The 18,706-nt window shown below is 40.8% G+C and overlaps 1 protein-coding gene, 1 long non-coding RNA gene and 1 other non-coding gene across 5 annotated transcripts; 1 reads left to right on the top strand and 2 right to left on the bottom strand.

Annotated features, from left to right (window-relative positions):
- Positions 1-8,417: 8,417 nt before the first annotated feature.
- trnaa-ugc (transfer RNA alanine (anticodon UGC)) lies at positions 8,418-8,491 on the bottom strand. Its single transcript has one exon. It is a non-coding gene; the product is annotated as a tRNA-Ala (tRNA).
- Positions 8,492-10,329: 1,838 nt separating this feature from the next.
- On the top strand, positions 10,330-13,691 carry LOC129867799 (uncharacterized). The gene is made up of 4 exons (XR_008761685.1): positions 10,330-10,524; positions 10,650-10,725; positions 12,671-12,715; positions 12,912-13,691. It is a non-coding gene; the product is annotated as an uncharacterized LOC129867799 (long non-coding RNA).
- Positions 13,692-15,349: 1,658 nt separating this feature from the next.
- thy1 (Thy-1 cell surface antigen) lies at positions 15,350-18,351 on the bottom strand. Of its 3 annotated transcripts, none has more exons than XM_055942910.1 (4): positions 18,162-18,351; positions 17,591-17,654; positions 16,804-17,127; positions 15,350-16,494 (listed from the first exon to the last, which is right to left on the bottom strand). In XM_055942910.1, the coding sequence occupies exons 2-4, from the start codon at positions 17,622-17,624 to the stop codon at positions 16,397-16,399; spliced, it is 456 nt and encodes a 151-aa protein (XP_055798885.1). In that variant the 5' UTR covers positions 17,625-17,654; positions 18,162-18,351; the 3' UTR covers positions 15,350-16,396. The 3 variants fall into 3 exon arrangements, with proteins under 3 accessions (XP_055798885.1, XP_055798887.1, XP_055798884.1); XM_055942912.1 differs by having other exon boundaries at positions 17,591-17,635; XM_055942909.1 differs by having other exon boundaries at positions 17,591-17,640; positions 18,162-18,342.
- Between the last annotated feature and the right edge of the window lie 355 nt (positions 18,352-18,706).

Below are 18,706 nucleotides of genomic sequence, written 5' to 3'. Positions count from 1 at the left end.
CCTAATTTTCGGCGTTAATCCCGAAACCCTATTCTTTCCCCATTAATTTTCCACATAGGAATGGCTGAACAAAACAAAGGTAACTAATTTCTGGGTTTCATTATTATGAGCTGTATTGAAGCAAATTAATCATGGCGGCTTTTCCACTGCACTGCCGTGATTTTCACAGTTCCTCGTTTTGTTTCCAATTGCTCACGGCCCGCTTGATTCCTGGAACCCAGCGGGATATTCAGCCTCATTTGATATCTTCGATGAGGTTAAAAGGTGGTTGGCATCCAATAAATGTTGCATTACCACTACCAACTACACTGGAGTATAACTCCATAATACTTTGCTTTGAAAAAAGGAAATACATCAACCAATACCCTATCATCTAACCCTACACTCATTAAAAACCCATCTCCCTACTCCACTAAATCTATCTAGTCATACCTCAGACCAACAGCCTGAAAGGATGGGACCACTCAACACACCCTGTAACTCTTCTGGCATAAAATCTCGTACACCCAAATACTTCTCTGCAGCTGCCACCACAACCAAAAGGTTCTGTGACTTACATTCCATCCCTGCAGTACAGTTGATAACCATTGCTATAAACACAAAAAATCCAATATAAGTGAAGCATATAGTGTATAACTTGTTGGCCTATCCCTCTGTACTGGTCCAGATCTACTACTCACACCATTCCTCTCAAGATCCCTCCACCATTGACCTATCTTCCTCTACTTTCTTCACTGCCTCAGCATATGACAACTTCTGCACTACTCTAACCCTGGAAACCTCAACCTGCCTCTCTCTCACCGGACATTTCTGATCCCCAGCCCCATGGGCACCCCTACAATTAACACATGCTGCTTCTTTACCCAATGCTACACATACCTTTGTCTCATGCCCTTCTGCACACTTCTCACACCTCGGAACCTCCCTCGCACACACTGCTGCCACATGCCCATAAGCTTGACACCGCACCCTAACTGAGTCTGTAATACCTACAGGTTTCAAGCAGATCACCATAGTCCCTGTGCCCAAGAAAGTGAAGGTAACCTGCCTAAATGACTACCACCCTGCAGCACTCACGTTGGTAGCAATGAAGTGCTTTGAAAGGCTGGTAATGGCTCACAACAACACCATCATCCCAGAAACCCTAGACCCACTCCAATTCACATACTGCCCTAACAGATCCACAGATGACACAATCTCAATCGCACTCCACATTGCCCTTTCCCACCTGGACAAAAGAAACACCTATGTGAGAATGCTGTTCATTGACTACAGCTCAGCGTTCAACACTATAGTGCCCAAAGATCATCACTAAGCTAAGGACTCTGGGACTAAACACCTCACTCTGCAACTGGGTCCTGGACTTCCTGACAGGCAACCCCCAGGTGGTAAGAGTAGGCAACAACACATCTGTCACGCTGTTCCTCAAAACGGGGGCCCCTCGGGGGAATCCCGGTCGAAACCGGATGCCGTTTGATTGCCATCTAAAGTGGAGGTCCAATTCACTAACGTTGCCCCCTCGGCCCTCAATTTAGGTAAAGGGAGCGAGTGAGCATCTTTGGTCACTTGCAAGGTTGATATGACCCACAATTCAATGCAAACTGTAGTCACATGTCAAACACTGGTGGCCGTGAAGTGTCAAATGTAATCAACAAGGCTGCATTTTCGGCATGTCAGAAAAAAAGTATGAAGCTAGCAAACTTAACGATGGTGTCTTGCTTGGCCACACAGCTGTGGGTGAACAGGGAGTACAGGAGGGGACTAAACACACTTCCCTGAGGGGCCCCCGTTTTGAGGATCAGCGTGACAGATGTGTGGATAGCGCAAGGGCTGAGGGGGTAAAAATAACGTGTTTGGACTGCAGCCAGTGAATCTTCCCCTTCAGTTGGTCTACTTTCACATTTACCGCTACCCCAGTAATCACTCCTTTCAATGGCACCCTTTTCTTGAGCGCAAAATGATTCACATATCTTGTCCCCAGTCATTTGGCTCGGAGCGCCTGCTCCCTCTGACCTGCAGAAACACAAACAATTATCACAAGTCCACTTCGGGTTACTTTCACCGATTCCACAGCACCCAACTCCGTTTTCACCCACCCTGAAACCACAAATGGATAAACCAAAAGGCAAGGGTCCAGTTTTTCCGAAGTTTTCACTCCTACCGTTCGTTTGATATCTGGTACTAACCTCAAACCAAGTAGGCTGGTGGGTGGGGTTACAAATGGCCGTACTCAATGATTGGTCTCACGCAATGATGTCACAGTGTTGCGTATGTTGTTAATACTCTGAAGCAACACAAACATAGGCACAAACACATGCGTACAAACACACGATAATAAACGCACATATACACATGTAAACATAGATTTTGTGTTGTATATATGTGGTAGTACAGTATGGGACTTTGGGCACACACTTAATATGTTGTGAATGTATTGTCATGTCAAACATTTTTTATCTGCTTTAATTTTGCTGGACCCCAGGAAGCGTAGCTGCTTCATTGGCAGCAGCTAATGGGGATCCATAATGAATACAAATACAAATTGAGTCGGGGCTCCATTTTCAAAACATAAGGTACATCAAACAGTGCAGCTACACTAAGCAATAACTCTGAAGCTAAAAATGAATAATGGAGGCAGCAAATTGGTCAGTTGGAGATGTTCAAGGCTTTTGAGCATCTGGGCAAAATCCAGCATGGTCCATGTACTTTTTTGGCCAATTAATATTTCCTTTTAGAGGACAAGATAAAAATTGAGTATAGAGTCATGGGCCATGTGCTTATGGATAATTCCTATTTGTGTAATCTCGGCAAGGCCTAACAAAAGGAAATTAATCATTTTATAATTTTTGTAGTTGAAAAAAAATTGGATATCAACTTGTTTTCTCTTTTATGGTTTCCAAATGAGGCATTGAGTAACAGAAAACAAATAAAGACAAAATGTATCACATTTCTTATTTTTTCTTTTTATTCATACCTGGAAGTAGACGCTCTATGTTGCCATAATATAATATTCACGGTGCATAGCGGGTCTGGGTTGAGCTGCAGTGTCGGCAGCACACAAGAAAGGATTAGACATTTGTGTGACAGGAAGATAAAAATATTAACGTTAGCTAAGATGTTTAAATAATCATGAAGTTAGCATGCCAATAGAACGAACTCAGTAACAACTGAACAAAGTTGGCTTGCACTACCTGGCTAGCTAGCATTAGCCAGCTAACATTAATGCTGACTAGCTAACAAGCTGGCTAACTGACTAGCTAGCAGGTGGGGCAAACCAATTAGTGGTGCAAACCCTACCTGGCTACTGGCTATAGTCATGCTAGCTAGTGGAAATTAGTTTGTCCCTCATGCTAGCTAGTAGTAGCTAGCTAGTGGAAGTAAGTTAACGTTAGTCTCTCAACCTGCTGCAAGATAAAGCAGCCCGGCCAGAGGAACCTGCTGTAGAAAGGGGAGATTTCTACATTAATTTCTGTAGCTAACTTAGCTGGATCTTCTGTCTGGTTGGTGCTTATTTACTGAGTAGGGTAATAATTAACAGTGTTTATTGTAAATGGTTACCTATCTGGCCCTTTGCGTAGCAATTTTTTTTACATTCAATACAACAATATCCAGTTAAGCTACAGTCAATGCTGATATTGTGGGTGAGGGGGTTCAGAATGTGCCCACAGGAGAAGGACACAGTATGGTGTCATGGAAATTGCCACTAGGGACTCAGTCAAACTTAAATGAATCATCCTTTATTATCAGCAAGCTGGAGAGGTTCCAACAAACTTAATGCACCATAGCACACGTTGGTCGGGAGCTCTTATATACTGCTTTCACAGACAAGTTATAATTGCACGATTTACATTATTCATTATTAATCATTAATTCATCATTAACGTTTGGTTCCTGTGTAACAGTTTTAACTTTACGTCCGTCCCCTCGCCCATACCCGGGCGCGAACCAGGGACTCTCTGCACACATCAACAACAGTCACCCACGAAGCATCGTTACCCATCGCTCCACAAAAGCCGCGGCCCTTGCAGAGCAAGGGGAACCACTACTTCAAGTCTCAGAGCAAGTGACGTCACCGATTGAAAGGCTGCTAGCGCGTACCACCGCTACCTAGCTAGCCATTTCACATCGGTTACACCTGCATGTGACCGACCAATACCTCACGAGGCTTCTTCTCTCCAAGCTGAGACCTTGAAACTGAGATATCCCCTTTGGTTCCCAGAACAATGTTCTGGAAGTACTGCCAATTGGTCTGAGGAGGAGGTCACAGTCACCTGCACAAACCAATTCAATGCTATCTCTAGAGACAACAACATTTTCCCTCACATTCGCTGCTGTATCGTTAAATTTGAAAGTAACATATCGGCGACCTCACCGCAGAGTTACAGGGTCAGGGAGTCAGAGGGCTAATCCGTAGGGAGAAATCCCAACCATCCAGCAGACACAATCTGGTGTGATTTGTATTGAAGCAAGACAAAAACAACACAAACAAAAACAACAACAGCAATACACTTCTTCATATAAAACACCTTATTCACTACCCAATCAAGCTCTCTGTCCGTAAGGTGTCATAGAAATTCATAGTACTGAGAGAGACTTTGTCATTTCTTCAAACAATCATCTTCATTTAAAATTGATTCATTATTGCAATAATGAAGCTGTTCGACACACACTCCGAAGTGTGTGTTGCCGAGAGCTTAGCCTTTAACAGGTGTGCCTTGTTAAAAGTTAATTTGTGGAATTTCTTTCCTTCTTAATGCGTTTGAGCCAGTCAGTTGTGTTGTGACAAGGTAGGGGTGGTATACAGAAGATAGCCCTATTTGGTAAAAGACCAAGTCCATATTATGGCAAGAACAGCTCAAATAAGAAAAGAGAAACGACAGTCCATCATTACTTTAAGACATGAAGGTCAGTCAATACGGAACATTTCAAGAACTTTTAAAGTTTCTTCAAGTGCAGTCGCAAGAACCATCAGGCACTCTGATGAAACTGGCTCTCATGAGGACCGCCACAGGAAAGGACGACCCAGAGTTACCTCTGCTGCGGAAGATAAACTCAGTAGAGTTAACTGCATCTCAGATTGCAGCCCAAATAAAGTAACAGACACATCTCAACATCAACTGTTCAGAGGAGACTGCAGGCCTTCATGGTTGAATTGCGGCAAAGAAATCACTATTAAAGGACACCAATAATAAGAAGAAACTTGCTTGGGCCAAGAAACACAAGCAATGGACATTAGACCATTGGAAATCTGTCCTTTGGTCAGATGAGTCCAAATTTGAGATTTTTGGTTCCAATTGCCGTGTCTTTGTGAGATCCAGAGTAGGTGAATGGATGAGCTCTGCATGTGTGGTTCCCACCGTGAAGCATGGAGGAGATGGTGTGATGGTATGTGGGTGCTTTGCTGGTGACACTGTCAGTGATTTATTTAGAATTCAAGGCACACTTAACCAGCATGGCTACCACAGCATTCTGCAGTGATACGCAATCCCATCTGGTTTGCGCTTAGTGCGACTATCATTTGTTTTTCAACAGGACAATGACCCAAAACACACCTCCAGGCTGTGTAAGGGCTATTTGACCAAGAAGGATAGTGATGGAGTGCTACATCAGATAACCTGGCCTCCACAATCACCTGACCTCAACCCAATTGAGGTGGTTTGGGATGAGTTAGACCACAGAGTGAAGGAAAAGCAGCCATCAAGTGCTCAGCATATGTGGGAACTCCTTCAAGGCTGTTAGAAAAGCATTCCAGGTGAAGCTGGTTGAGAGAATGCCAAGAGTGTCCAAAGTTGTCATCAAGGTAAAGGGTGGCTATTTCAAGAATCTCAAATATAAAATATATTTTGAATTGTTTAACACATTTTCGGTTACTACATGATTCCATATGTGTTATTTCATAGTTTTAATGTCTTCACTATTATTCTACAATTAATAAAATAAAGTAAAACCCTTGAATGAGTAGCTGTGTCCAAACTTTTTACTGGTACTGAATATATACTGTATATACGTATATTCCAGTTGAAGAGCTTGGGTGAGAGGTCTCAGGTGGTGGCTCGTCAACTTCCTCCGGCTACTTGATCTCATTATTTTTATCCTCGTCTTCTTCGAGTAGCTCAGCATCAAGGGCATCTTCCTCTAAGGCCATACCTTCATGGTCCTCCTCGTCCTGCAGGCCTTCCACAGCAATAACCGGCAGCTCATCTGCCATTAGTGTCCTCCTCATGGATAGGGACTGTATTATCCGCTGGTACTGGTCTCCTAGGTCCATTTCTAAAACTATAAACTATAAACTATAAATACATAAAATATAAAGACAAACAATGAAAATTAATCCGTAACAACCCCTCTAAAGAATAACCTAAGATTGACAAAAAGTTAAGAGAATCAATGAAAGTGAATATTGAATACACAAGTTATCAAGGTGGCAAAATTACATTTTACAAATCCAAAGGTTTTCATTATAACATTTGAAAAATCATGTCTGATAATTGCATGTCTGATAGTCCATAACTGAAATAATATGGCCATGTATGCCTGTAAGTAGCAAAGTCACAAACCAGCTAGACCAGGAACTTTTAGTTACCAAACTGAACACCAAAGTCATTATTTATACGCTATTATCATACTGTTCAGGTGATAATCAACAGCCAAAAGGCTTACTATTTTATAGGAATCACATCACAGATAAACAAACACCTAAATAAATATATAGCCAGGTGGGAATATGACTAGCTAGTAAAATATAGCCATCCAATTATCCTTCACAGCTCCCCTCTATCAGGAATCAAGGTAAGACCCAAGTGCAGACTGTGTGAAGTAACAATGTTTATTGTAACAACAGGGGCAGGCAAGCGACAGGTCAAGGCAGGCAGGGGTCGATAATCCAGAGTAGAGGCCAAGGTATAGGACGGCAGGCAGGCCCAGGTCAGGCAGAGGTCGGTAATCCAGAGGTGGAGCAAAGGAACAGAACGGTAGGCAGGCTCAGGGTCAGAGACAGGCAGTGGTCAGGCGGGCGGGTACAGGGTCAGGACAGGTAAATGTCGAAAACCAAAAGGACGAGAAAAAGAGAGACTGGGAATAAACAGGAGCTGAGACAAAATGCTGGTTGGCTTGAACAAACAAGACGAACTGGCACAGACAGACAGAAAACATAGGTATAAATACCCAGGGGATAAGCGGGGAAGATGGGAGGCACCTGAAGGGGGTGAAGAGAAGTACAAGGACAGGTGAAACAGATCAGGGCATGACACCCTCTGTCTTTTGGCTGGCTAGGTAGGGACAAAATATAATCACTAGGCAGTTTTTGTTTTAGCTCTAATACCGAATGACAAAGGCTTTTTATTTTGTACTGTTATCAAAGAAAACATTAACATCAAAAAGACAAGAGCTAAATCAAGTAGGCTACCGTGCTCCATCTTGGGTGACTTACTGGACCAACACAAGCCATCATAGTTATCTGAGGAGTTTTTAAAAAAAATCTTTGATTCACTTCATAAAGCTTTTCATATACAATACTTAAAAAATATGGATGTCATTGATCAGATAATATAAACTTTTTCCTCAGATAGAAATTGTCAACTCACTTTCAAGCTAATTCTATTATTCAAGTCTACTTCGTTTGGTAGCTAGTTAGCTCACCAGGTGTAAAAAGTTAGTTATACAGACTCGTCGTATCAATAAAAAATAAAATATATCTTTTTTTTTTAACATTATCATTACCAACATAAAAACTAATGATATACTGTTTTTTTTTTACCTTGATATTGTTGTCCAAATCTGAATGATGGCACTGCCAAAGTTGGACATAACCTGTCAGATGGAGTAGGGGAGAGGTGCCTCCCTGTGGCAGCAGCATCAAACTAGCCATTTTCGTGTTGAGTTTTTCCCTTTGAAAAAAATTCCAATTCCCACCCTTTAACCCCTTAACCAATCATATGCCATTAATGCAGACATTCTAACCTATCAAAATAGGGGTTTTATGAAAGTGATGGTGGTTGTAGAACAGAGATATTGACATGACAACCATCAGAAACATGTTCCAGGTTTTTAAAAGGGCTGGAAAGGATGAAAAGCTACCACACAACTGAACTTAAAGGAAACAATCACATTTCAAATTCAATAGGCCTTTTCTGAAATGTTGATAAGAATGCCAAAAATCTTTGTTTATATCCATGAAAGCACACATTTCTTTGGTTTTCAATACTGATGAGCTTTAGGTCTACATAGGCAAGGGCATGAAATATACATTTTTAGAATAATTTTATGCACTGTGGCCCAATAAACAGGTGCGAAGAGTCTGAATTAGAATGATATTCCCTATAATAAAATGTCATCAATAGACACATTTACGTCATTTAGCAGACGCTCTCTTATCCAGAGCGACTTACAAGTACATACATTCATACTTTTTTTGTACTAGCCCCCCGTGGGAATCGAACCCACAACCCTGGCGTTGCAAGCGCCATGCTCTACCAACTGAGCCACACGGGGCACAAATCAATATTTAGTTTTCACACAATTCAATATTTACTCAATTGTCTCATCTCCACAATGACTTATTACGTGTGACTTTTTCTACAATGGTAAGTGGATCAGGGGTCCACTCCTCAGTGCTAAAACAGCAGCTTTATCTGCTACATACATAGAGGGACCTGGTCAGTGACTCTAGATCAGCAATGCTACCCTGAGACACTTTGTGAACACAGACTTAGATCTTCCTTGAATTGTATGTGTGTAAGTAGGTGGGGGCTGGGAGAGGAGTGCATTGCAAGTGTGTGTGGTGGCCTGGCTGGTCATTTGTTAGTGGGCTGTAGCCTCAGGCCTTTGCCTCCTCCTCTTTATTTTATAGCAGAGACAACAAATGGGAGTATTTGTGCAGTAAAAGGGAATATTCACAAGGTACAGACCAGGGCTTAACATGACCAACTTAAACCCACTTGACGCTTAAACTTTGCATGTCACGTGTCACATGTGAGTGGATCACAACGTGTCATATACTATACAGTTGAAGTCGGAAGTTTACATACACTTAGGTTGGAGTCATTAAAACTCATTTTTCATCCATTCCACAAATTTCTTGTTAATAAACTATAGTTTTGGCAAGTCGGTTAGGACATCTACTTTGTGCATGACACAAGTCATTTTTCCAACAATTTGTTTACAGACAGATTATTTAACTTATAATTCACTGTATCACAATTCCAGTGGTTCAGAAGTTTACATACACTAAGTTGACTGTGCCTTTAAACAGCTTGGAAAATTCCAGAAAATTATGTCATGGCTTTAGAAGCTAATTGACATAATTTGAGTCAATTGGAGGTGTACCTAAGCATACTTCCAAAGTTGTGGCAAAATGTCTTAAGGACAACAAAGTCAAGGTATTGGAGTGGACATCACAAAGCCCTGACCTCAATCCCATAGAAAATTTGTGGGCAGAACTGAAAAAGCGTGTGCGAGCAAGGAGGTCTACAAACCTGATTCAGTTACACCAGCTCTGTCAGGAGGAATGGGCCAAAATTCCCCAAACTTATTGTGAAAGGCTACCCGAAATGTTTGACCCAAGTTAAACAATTTAAAGGCAATGCTACCAAATACTATGTATGTAAACGTCTTACCCACTGGGAATGTGATGAAATAAATAAAAGCTGAAATAAATAATTCTCTCTACTACTATTCTGACATTGGGCACCCCTGCTCAGGGTGAATAGAAAAATTCTCACATTAGACCTCTTTGAAGGTGGTAGGACATTATTGCCATGTAGTGGATAAAAAAAATTATACAACACAGGTTATTCTGGAAATGCTCTACAATTCAACCTTATTTTAGACTTGACGCAGGACTAATAATAGTAACTTCAAACCATGTCAGTTTTAAGGATATTGGATACCTTACTGTACATACAGTACCAATATATAAATAATCATAATAATACAGCCACATGTTTGACACTTCATCCAAAGTGCTATAGATTTCTACAATTTTTCTCAGTTGTTTAAACACAAAAACTGGTTCCCGTAGCACAAAAACCCATATCCTTACGTCATTCCCCAAAACACACACACATTTCCCATAGCTGTAAATACTATTCACCTGTTTACACACGTGTCAAAACTCTTTCTGCAAAATCTTACACAAAAGTGGCCAAATAAATCATTCATTGCACTATATATTCGTTATATAATTAACTCAAGTCATTAAAACCTAAACTCAAAGAGCACACCTTTCTCCAGGTGCAAACACTAAGCCTCAAAATTGTTAACACACCAATCAGAATTGCAGGATCAATAAATAGGGCCTAGGGGCATGTCCATGTGCTTTGGAACAATGGATCCTGACAATGCCGAAGTTGCAAGACAACAGAGAGCATGACAACGACAAGTAATCTCAGATGAAATCCGTGGAACCCTAGTTCATCATGTGCTCATACATAGGAGGACGATGAGAGAAGCTGGACATCAGGTGCAACACTACCTAAGCCGTTACACGGTGGCATCCATTGTCCGTACTTTCAGAATGGAAAACAGGTCATTTGCCTTGTTACTGTGATGCATGTAATGTTGTAGAGCATATAGACTGAATCCCCACTTTGTTCTCAGTGTACTTTTTACCGCAGTAATGGGTCAGTAATGGTCTAATTTCATTTTTGCAGAACTGAGAGAACTCCATCTATTGGAGGTAGGCGGAGACTTCTCACAGCTGTGCAGGAGACTGCCCTGGTGAATATGGTGAATGCCAATAATAGTTTTAATTTTTAATTTCACCTTTATTTAACCAGGTAGGCAAGTTGAGAACAAGTTCTCATTTACAATTGCGACCTGGCCAAGATAAAGCAAAGCAGTTCGACACATACAACACAGTTACACATGGAGTAAAACAAACATACAGTCAATAATACAGTAGAAAAATAAGTCTATATACAATGTGAGCAAATGAGGTGAGATAAGGGAGGTAAAGGCAAAACAAAAAGAACAAAAAAAAGGCCATGGTGGCGAAGTAAATACAATATAGCAAGTAAAACACTGGAATGGTAGATTTGCAGTGGAAGAATGTGCAAAGTAGAGATAGAAATAATGGGGTGAAAAGGAGCAAAATAAATAAATATAGTAGGGGGAGAGGTAGTTGTTTGGGCTAAATTATAGATGGGCTATGTACAGGTGCAGTAATCTGTGAGCTGCTCTGACAGCTGGTGCTTAAAGCTAGTGAGGGCGATAAGTGTTTCCAATTTCAGAGATTTTTGTCGTTCGTTCCAGTCATTGGCAGCAGAGAACTGGAATGAGAGGCGGCCAAAGGAAGAATTGGTTTTGGGGGTGACCAGAGATACAGTATAAGTTATCCTGCATTGTTACAGCTTATGGGCATGTGGCAGCAGTGTGTAGGAGGGAGGTTCCTAGTTTTGAGAAATGTGCAAAAGGGCATGAGACAAAGAAATGTGTAGCATTGGGGAAAGTAGTGGTATGTGTTAATTGTAGGGGTGTCCATGGGGCTGGGGATCAATGTCCCGTGCAAGAGAGGCAGGTTGAGGTTTCCAGGGTTAGTGTAGTGCAGAAGTTGTCATATGCTGAGGCAGTGAAGAAAGTAGAGGAAGATGGGTCAAGGGGGAGGGATCCTGAGAGGAGTGGTGTGAGTAGTAGATCTTTACCAGTACAGAGTGATAGGCCAACAAGTGATATATGTTTCAGTAAGATTGGATTTTTTGCATTTATAGTAATGGTTATCAACTGTACTGCAGGGATGGAACGTAGGTTGCAGAAAATTGAGGTTGCGGTGGCAGCTGCAGAGTGTGTGGTGTGCATTTGGGTGTGTGAGACATCAGAAGAGTTACAGGGTGTGTTGAGTGGTGGTGTCCCATCCTTTCAGGTTGTTGGCATGAGGTAGGACTAAATAGATATAAATAGTGGAGTAGGGTGGTGTTATTATACGTTTTCTTTCTGGGTGTAGTGTTAGATGGTATGGTATTTGTTTATATATAAAAAAAAATTCAAGCAAAGTATAAGGGAGTTATACTCCAGTCTAGTATGTGGCGGTAATGCAACAATTATTGGATGCCAACCGCCGTTAAACCTCATCAAAGAAGAAGAATTTCTCAGTCAATTAACACCATCAGCCGACAAAAAATCTAACGTAAACTCACTCGCTTTTGTACATCGCCTTGGTCCGTACAATTGACCTTATTTTAGCGCCCCAAAAACGTAATACTTCCAGATCAACTGTAATGTCAATACCATTGTAAAGCACAATTTCTCCCCTTTCCAACAAAATTAATGGCATGACCTCCAAGCTGCCCGTTTCTGCATAATTCAAGAAGGCAATGAGCTCCGTCGGGTCTTTTTAAAAATGGCGGGTGGGGAAGCGAAACTAATGCGTGGTAGTGAGAAGGAGAGATGTGTGGGAAAATGTATTTGTTTCACTCGATCTGTCCAACTTGTCACCTAAAATGTAAATAAAACACTATAAAGAGTTTATATAATGTGTCAATACATACCTATTTGAAGGTTTGTGTCGAATTTGAATCGGGTTTTTAGGGCGGTGCTAAAGTGAACAATTATATAGTATAAATTAGAAAACAAGTCATTTTCTGTTTTTCCATTTTGTCTCCATTTTGACTCCATTTTGACCGACGCAAACCTGTGATGTCTACTCCGTGGATGCTGGACTCCACACAACCAACAGCGATATTTGAAGCCATGATGTCGGCAAGCAGCGATGTTCAACACGGTAATCCGTTGTTTTTATCCAAATTCTAGATGGCTAGCAATGTCTTTAGTGCAGCTAGCTACTATAGCTGTAGCGTGTGAGAGTTTGGACTGCGATGCGACGCGTATGACAAGTAACTTGTCATACAAACATACATGGAAGACTTAGCTACATGTTTGACGTTTGCCAGAGTATCCGATTTACGTTATACTTTCAGAGGTCATTCCTGAATTTACGGACTCAGAAGAAGCTGCAACATGCTCGCATGGTGAAGCCACAACCTCAGAGCCCTGCACCCCGACACCCAGGGTCCATCGACACAATCAAAGCTCCTGCAACCCCTGACCTCAGCACCACAAGGGTCCATTGTCGGTTGGTGAACAGTTCTGTTCACTTGTTTAGCCCAAATCACACAATTTATCGGTCTTCAACAGGGCTGGGCATGTCATGGCAGGGTTATGTTCTTAAACATTATTTAAGGAGACATTATGAATCTAGGAGTGTTTAAATAAAACTGGATTACAGATTAAATTCACCATATTCTGAGCCAAGACTTGTATTATTTGCATCATTGGTGTATTCGGTTGGTCCCACACTGGCCTTTGGTGGATAAGATTTCATACATTTGCTGAGACAATCCATGGTTGGCGAACAAAACTGCACTCACACTGGCTGCCCTCAGGTTTGCTATGGAGTCTGTACCTTATACTTCCTGTACTGTAAATCTCATTTCATCTGCTGGTTGAGAGAATGCCAAGAGTGTGCAAAGCTGTCATCAAGGGTGGCTACTTTGAAGAATCTCAAATATAAAATATATTTTGATTTGTTTAACACTTTTTTGCTTACTACATGATTCTGTGTTATTTCATAATTTTGATGTCTTCACTATTATTTTACAATGTAGAAAATAGTAAAAAATAAAGAAAAACCCTTGAATGAGTACGTGTGTCTAAACTTTTGACTGGTACTGTATATTTCCCCACGGAAGAGAACACACTTGGAGCACAACCAGCAAATACCTGAACTTCATGAGGGTGACCGAGGCCTCATACCTGGAAACACTTGAGGCCCAGCGTCTTCTTCTTCTTAGGCCGTCATTTAAAAAAAAGTTATGTGTTCTTAACAGACTTGCCTAGTTAAATAAAGGTCAAATAAAAATGTTAAAATGATTATTCGGTGGGGTTTTTCAGTGGTTGGCATCCAACGTTATGGTGCATTATTGCCACCTACTGTGAGGCCCAGCGTCAGCAGCAGGATCAGCACTTCAATCAGCTGTGTGAAAATGAGGCAGCAGCCAGGGTGACTGAGATGGCCCAGACAGCCTCGTTTAACAGCTTCAAAGCTGTATTTGGTACAGTTTGTCCAGGCCATAAAATGTACATCAGACACCAGCAACAGTCTCGTCACTAGACTAAACTAGCTGAAGTTGTATGTAAAAAAATAGATATACTTTTTATTCACTTAAATTTGCGCTACATTAAAAGCATTGTGAATGTGGCTTTCGATTACTGTTCATTGAATTTAGCATACTGTTAAACAATGAAAATAATGTAAAAAATAACAGGTCTAATAGTAAAATCAACAGAAGGCAATATATAGTAGTACTTTATTAATCCCCAAGGGTAAATTCATGTAATAGGGGGTAACCAAAAAATAGAGAGAACAACTGAGTTAAGGGACCAGGCTCAGTCTGTCATGCTAGTAGTTCTGTTGGGTTCTCATGGGGACCGCAGAAGAACCCTTTCTTCTAAGAGTGTAGCCTATATCTGCAGACCAGCGATGCGGTAAAGAGGTCAATGGAATGCAGACCGTGGGAGACAGACGAAGGATGCCGGATTGGCCTACATTCAACAAATCTGATCTAACAAAGCGGATATTCGTCAAATCCGTGATGATTGATGTTACTGTAACAGGCCCACAATGGGGTTACTGAAGTCTGATTTTTATTTATTTGGCTGTTTTCACTGCGTAACATTGAGAAGGTTAAGAAGAAGTGGCTGCTGAATGCTAACTCCTGTTCGTATAAGCTGGTAGCATAGCTAGCATACAGAGATCGGTGGTGGTAATCGTCGTTTTTAACTGCAATCTATACTATTTAGAATGCAAAATCACAGAGACGGCATACTTTCCCACTCCAACTCTCCCTCAATCATATGTTAACAACATATTCATTGGACTATTGTTTTCCATTGATTACCTTCCTCAGAACTGCACGGAAAAGCTATAAACTATATTAGCATTGATCTTATCCATGATGACTCAATATCACCAGTGTGACATTAAGGGTAAACTATTATCTCTTGTGACAAAGCATTGTGCTCTCATGACAAAAACGCCAAATGTTATCTTACCCAAAAGGCAGACAGCTGTGGCTAGGATGTACATGATCTTCTCAACTTCTCTAAAGCAAAAAGACTATAAATACAAAACAAAGCAGAATATGGAAGATCAAAATATGTTCAGTTTAGTTACATTTTCATCTAAATGCATAAATTCCCCTAAGACAATAGGTTAATCCACTATTCACTACTCTACGTCGACAAGTTATGATCAAACGAGATCTGTGTGTGTCTGTGTGAGCAAACGTAGTTAAAAATGTAGCACAAACCTCAAAGTCTGGGGTCAGGACAGATAAACACAAAAAACAGGTACCTGCATGTTCCAAGATCTGTTTATTCATTCACATGAGCAAACGTGCCAATTTCAGAAAAATGTTCACAGACTATTATTATTGTGATCTAAGTATGCAACTTTATAAATTGTGAAATTTTACATTCCTGGGGAAAAGCCAGCCAATGATATCTTCTCCCCATCCCTAAAATGGACAGGTCTCTGCCTGTCCCCGGTCTCGATTACATCTCCAACCTTGCATAAAGTCATAGGTTTGTAGCTACAGTAACTGTAATAGGGGAATAAAACGTAAAATGTTTCGGCATTCTTCTTTCATGCCAAGTTGTATTGTTCATTTCATAAATGTGTTTTAAATAAAACTATTTATTATTGTTAATTCAGTTAAATATTGCTTGACACAATGCACAAATGAAAAATGTGCTCGAGCCTATAACAAAACAGATTATGGTTTAGCCAATGCGAAGTAATTATGTTATTAATCGATGATAATACAATTAACGATGTTAATAACACTGCATAACATTTAGAAGGTTTAGAAGAAGTGGCTGCTAAATGCTAACCCCCATTCGTATAAGCTGGTAGCATAGCTAGCATACAGAAATCGGTGGTGGTAGTCAAGGTTGTTTTTAACTGCAATACAGTTGATTGGTGACGATGACATAAACATGTATTCGGGTCGACATCCATACAAGCATTACACTCAGATTTTTCCATGAACATAGTGTCAAATACACATATGAACTAAATGCCTAAACGTAGATACATTTCTCTGGGGAGGGGCAATGAGGAGATTCAGGATCTTTCCCGCACGGCATATGTCCCCCACACGTTTCCATGGCATTTCCATTATTTGGGTCGAGTTCCAATGACCTCTTTACCGCATCTATACTAGCAGACCATATTCTAAAACCATATTCTAAGCATTCTAAATAGTATAGATTTAAAAGGCACAACTCTGTGTGAGTGCAACTAGGCTACATTAACGAGATAATGATAAGCTATATTTTTCATGATTATGTTGAACAGCTTTGGAAAAGGAAACGGCAGCTATAATGGTTTTATAATGGTTCTTCACAGCCACTTGGCTTGCAGCAGCATAACAAGGGACGTCACAGTCAACATCAGCATGCTGCCATGCTCACTCCACGCTGAACACTGGAGGAGTAGCTCTAAGAGAGAGAGAAGCAAACACAAGTTGAAGCGAAGGACTCGACAGGGTCCTTTCTCACACAAATCTTTGGTCGATTAAATCAAAAGCCCCAATGAGGAACTTTTTACTTCCCCATCACTTCACCATTTTCACTGAAAAGCAAATGATAACCACACAAACATGAATTCTATTGACATAGATCAACCGTTCTGTTTTCATATTAGGGTAACTTGGAAACGGAACTTACAGTTACTCTCAAATAGCAATGTAGACGCACAGTCTCATGAATGCAGAAATGGAACTAATACAAGTTTGAAAAAAGACTTACTCTTTTCCACAGTGGACGTTTTTGACACCGTGTCTTTCTGCTTGATGGTGCAGGTGAAATTTTTGGGCTTGTCGTCGGAAAAGCCAGTGAGGGTGAGACGGCAGGTGGTGATGCCTTCCGTGATGGCGACAGCACCACGGTTCTTGAAGGTGGGGTCCGGACTCTTAGCAGGGTCTGTGCTGCCCACCACACTGTTCTCCTGGGTGTAAGTGCAGGTAGGAACTGGTGTCGCAGCTGTCAGCTCGTATTTACAGTCCATCCTCAGGTTTTTCTCCTTCGTCAGGCAGGAGGTCAGCTTAGTCACCGTCTGGGTCGAGGCAAAGCCTACAACACAGGGACGTTACAAAAACGCTTCACCACTCCAACACTCTATCAAATGTATCAAATAAATAGAGAGAAACACTGTGCATAATAATGCGCCTAGATTTAACTCTTGTTTTTTAACTATCAAATGTATCATCAACAATATGTTCATTTGACTTTTAGGCTATTTTATCAGCTCAGTCACCTTCTGGGATAAGGCAAACCCTAAATCACAGAGACGGCATACAGATACTCTACTTTCCCACTCCAACTCTCCCTCAATCGTATGTCAACAACATATTCATTGGACTATTGTTTTCCATAGATTACCTTCCTCAGAACTGCACAGAAAAGCTATAACCTATATTAACATTGATCATATCCATGATGACTCAATATCACCAGTGTGACATTAAGGGTAAACTATTATCTCTTGTGACAAAGCATTGTGCTCTCATGATGAAAACACCAAAGGTTATCTTACCCAACAGGCAGACAGCTGTGGCTAGGATGTACATGATCTTCTCAACTTCTCTAAAGCAAAAATACTATTAATACAAAACAAAGCAGCATATGGAAGATCAAAAGATTACACCCATTTGTACGTGCATCACTGGAGTTGACATGAGCAAATGTGTCATTTTAGAAATATGTTCACCATCTATTATTATTGTGATCTCAGTATACAACTTTAGAAATTGTAAAATGTTACAGTCGTAGGGAAAAGCCAGCCGATAAAATAGTCTCCCCATCCCTAAAATGGACAAGTCTCTGCCTGTCCCCGGTCTCGATTACATCTCTAACCTTGTATAAAGTCATAGGTTCGTAGCTACAGTAACTGTAATCGGTGAAAAAAACGTAATGCCAAAATGTATTGTTCATTTCATAAATGTGTTTTAAATAAAACAATTTATTATTGTTAATTCAGTTAAATAATTGCTTTATACAACGCAGACATCAATAATGTGCTCGAGCTAATAACATACAGATTATGGTTTAGCCAATGTGAGATACTTATGTTATTAATCAATGATAATACAAGTAATGTCTCTTACCTTAACGCTGAAGGAGTTGAAGCTGTGCTCGGTAGTGTGATGTTAGGGGTGGATAATGTCGGCTCTCAATGAGATGCAGAGAGAGGGTTGGGAGAGACAGAGAAAAAAGGAGGGACGGGGTGTGTCAATGTTGTTTATCAAAATGACATTGCACAGTTTAGACTACACACAAGAGGGATTGTGGGAGAACACTGCAGGTCTACTAAGGTCTATTTATCTATTTTAGATGGCCAGTTGGCCACAGAATGCATCGTGATAAATATTCAGCCCATGAATGTGCTGTATTTCCTGAATTGTGTAATACAATTATTATAATATATTTTTTTTAATGATATCTTAATTCCCTGGCCATCTCTTCAGCTCTCTGTCCTTCCTCACTTGGCCTGAGTGTGTAGCAAATTATTAAAGTAAACAGTCATTGTAAGGCCTTCTACTTTTCCATAATGTGGTTGCAGAGGCCATTTCTGAAATGATGTATGCCCACAGGGACTCGACTCCAGTAATCAGACACCACATAGTTCCTGGAATCAATATTCTGAATCTAA

This window comes from Salvelinus fontinalis, chromosome 13 (genome assembly GCF_029448725.1).
Source record: "Salvelinus fontinalis isolate EN_2023a chromosome 13, ASM2944872v1, whole genome shotgun sequence".
NCBI classification, from domain to species: Eukaryota; Metazoa; Chordata; class Actinopteri; order Salmoniformes; family Salmonidae; genus Salvelinus; species Salvelinus fontinalis.
The sequence above is the reverse complement of the archived record's forward strand: the minus strand, read 5'-3'. Positions and strand labels throughout refer to the sequence as shown.

Excerpts from the sequence above, each read along its gene's own strand:
- thy1 (XM_055942910.1), bottom strand. The coding sequence starts at position 17,624 with ATGTACATCCTAGCCACAGCTGTCTGCCTGTTGG. Across the intron at positions 17,128-17,590 it reads CACAGCTGTCTGCCTGTTGG|GCTTTGCCTCGACCCAGACG; the intron begins GTAAGATAACCT and ends CCTGTGTTGTAG. Across the intron at positions 16,495-16,803 it reads AACGTCCACTGTGGAAAAGA|AGCTACTCCTCCAGTGTTCA; the intron begins GTAAGTCTTTTT and ends TCTCTCTCTTAG.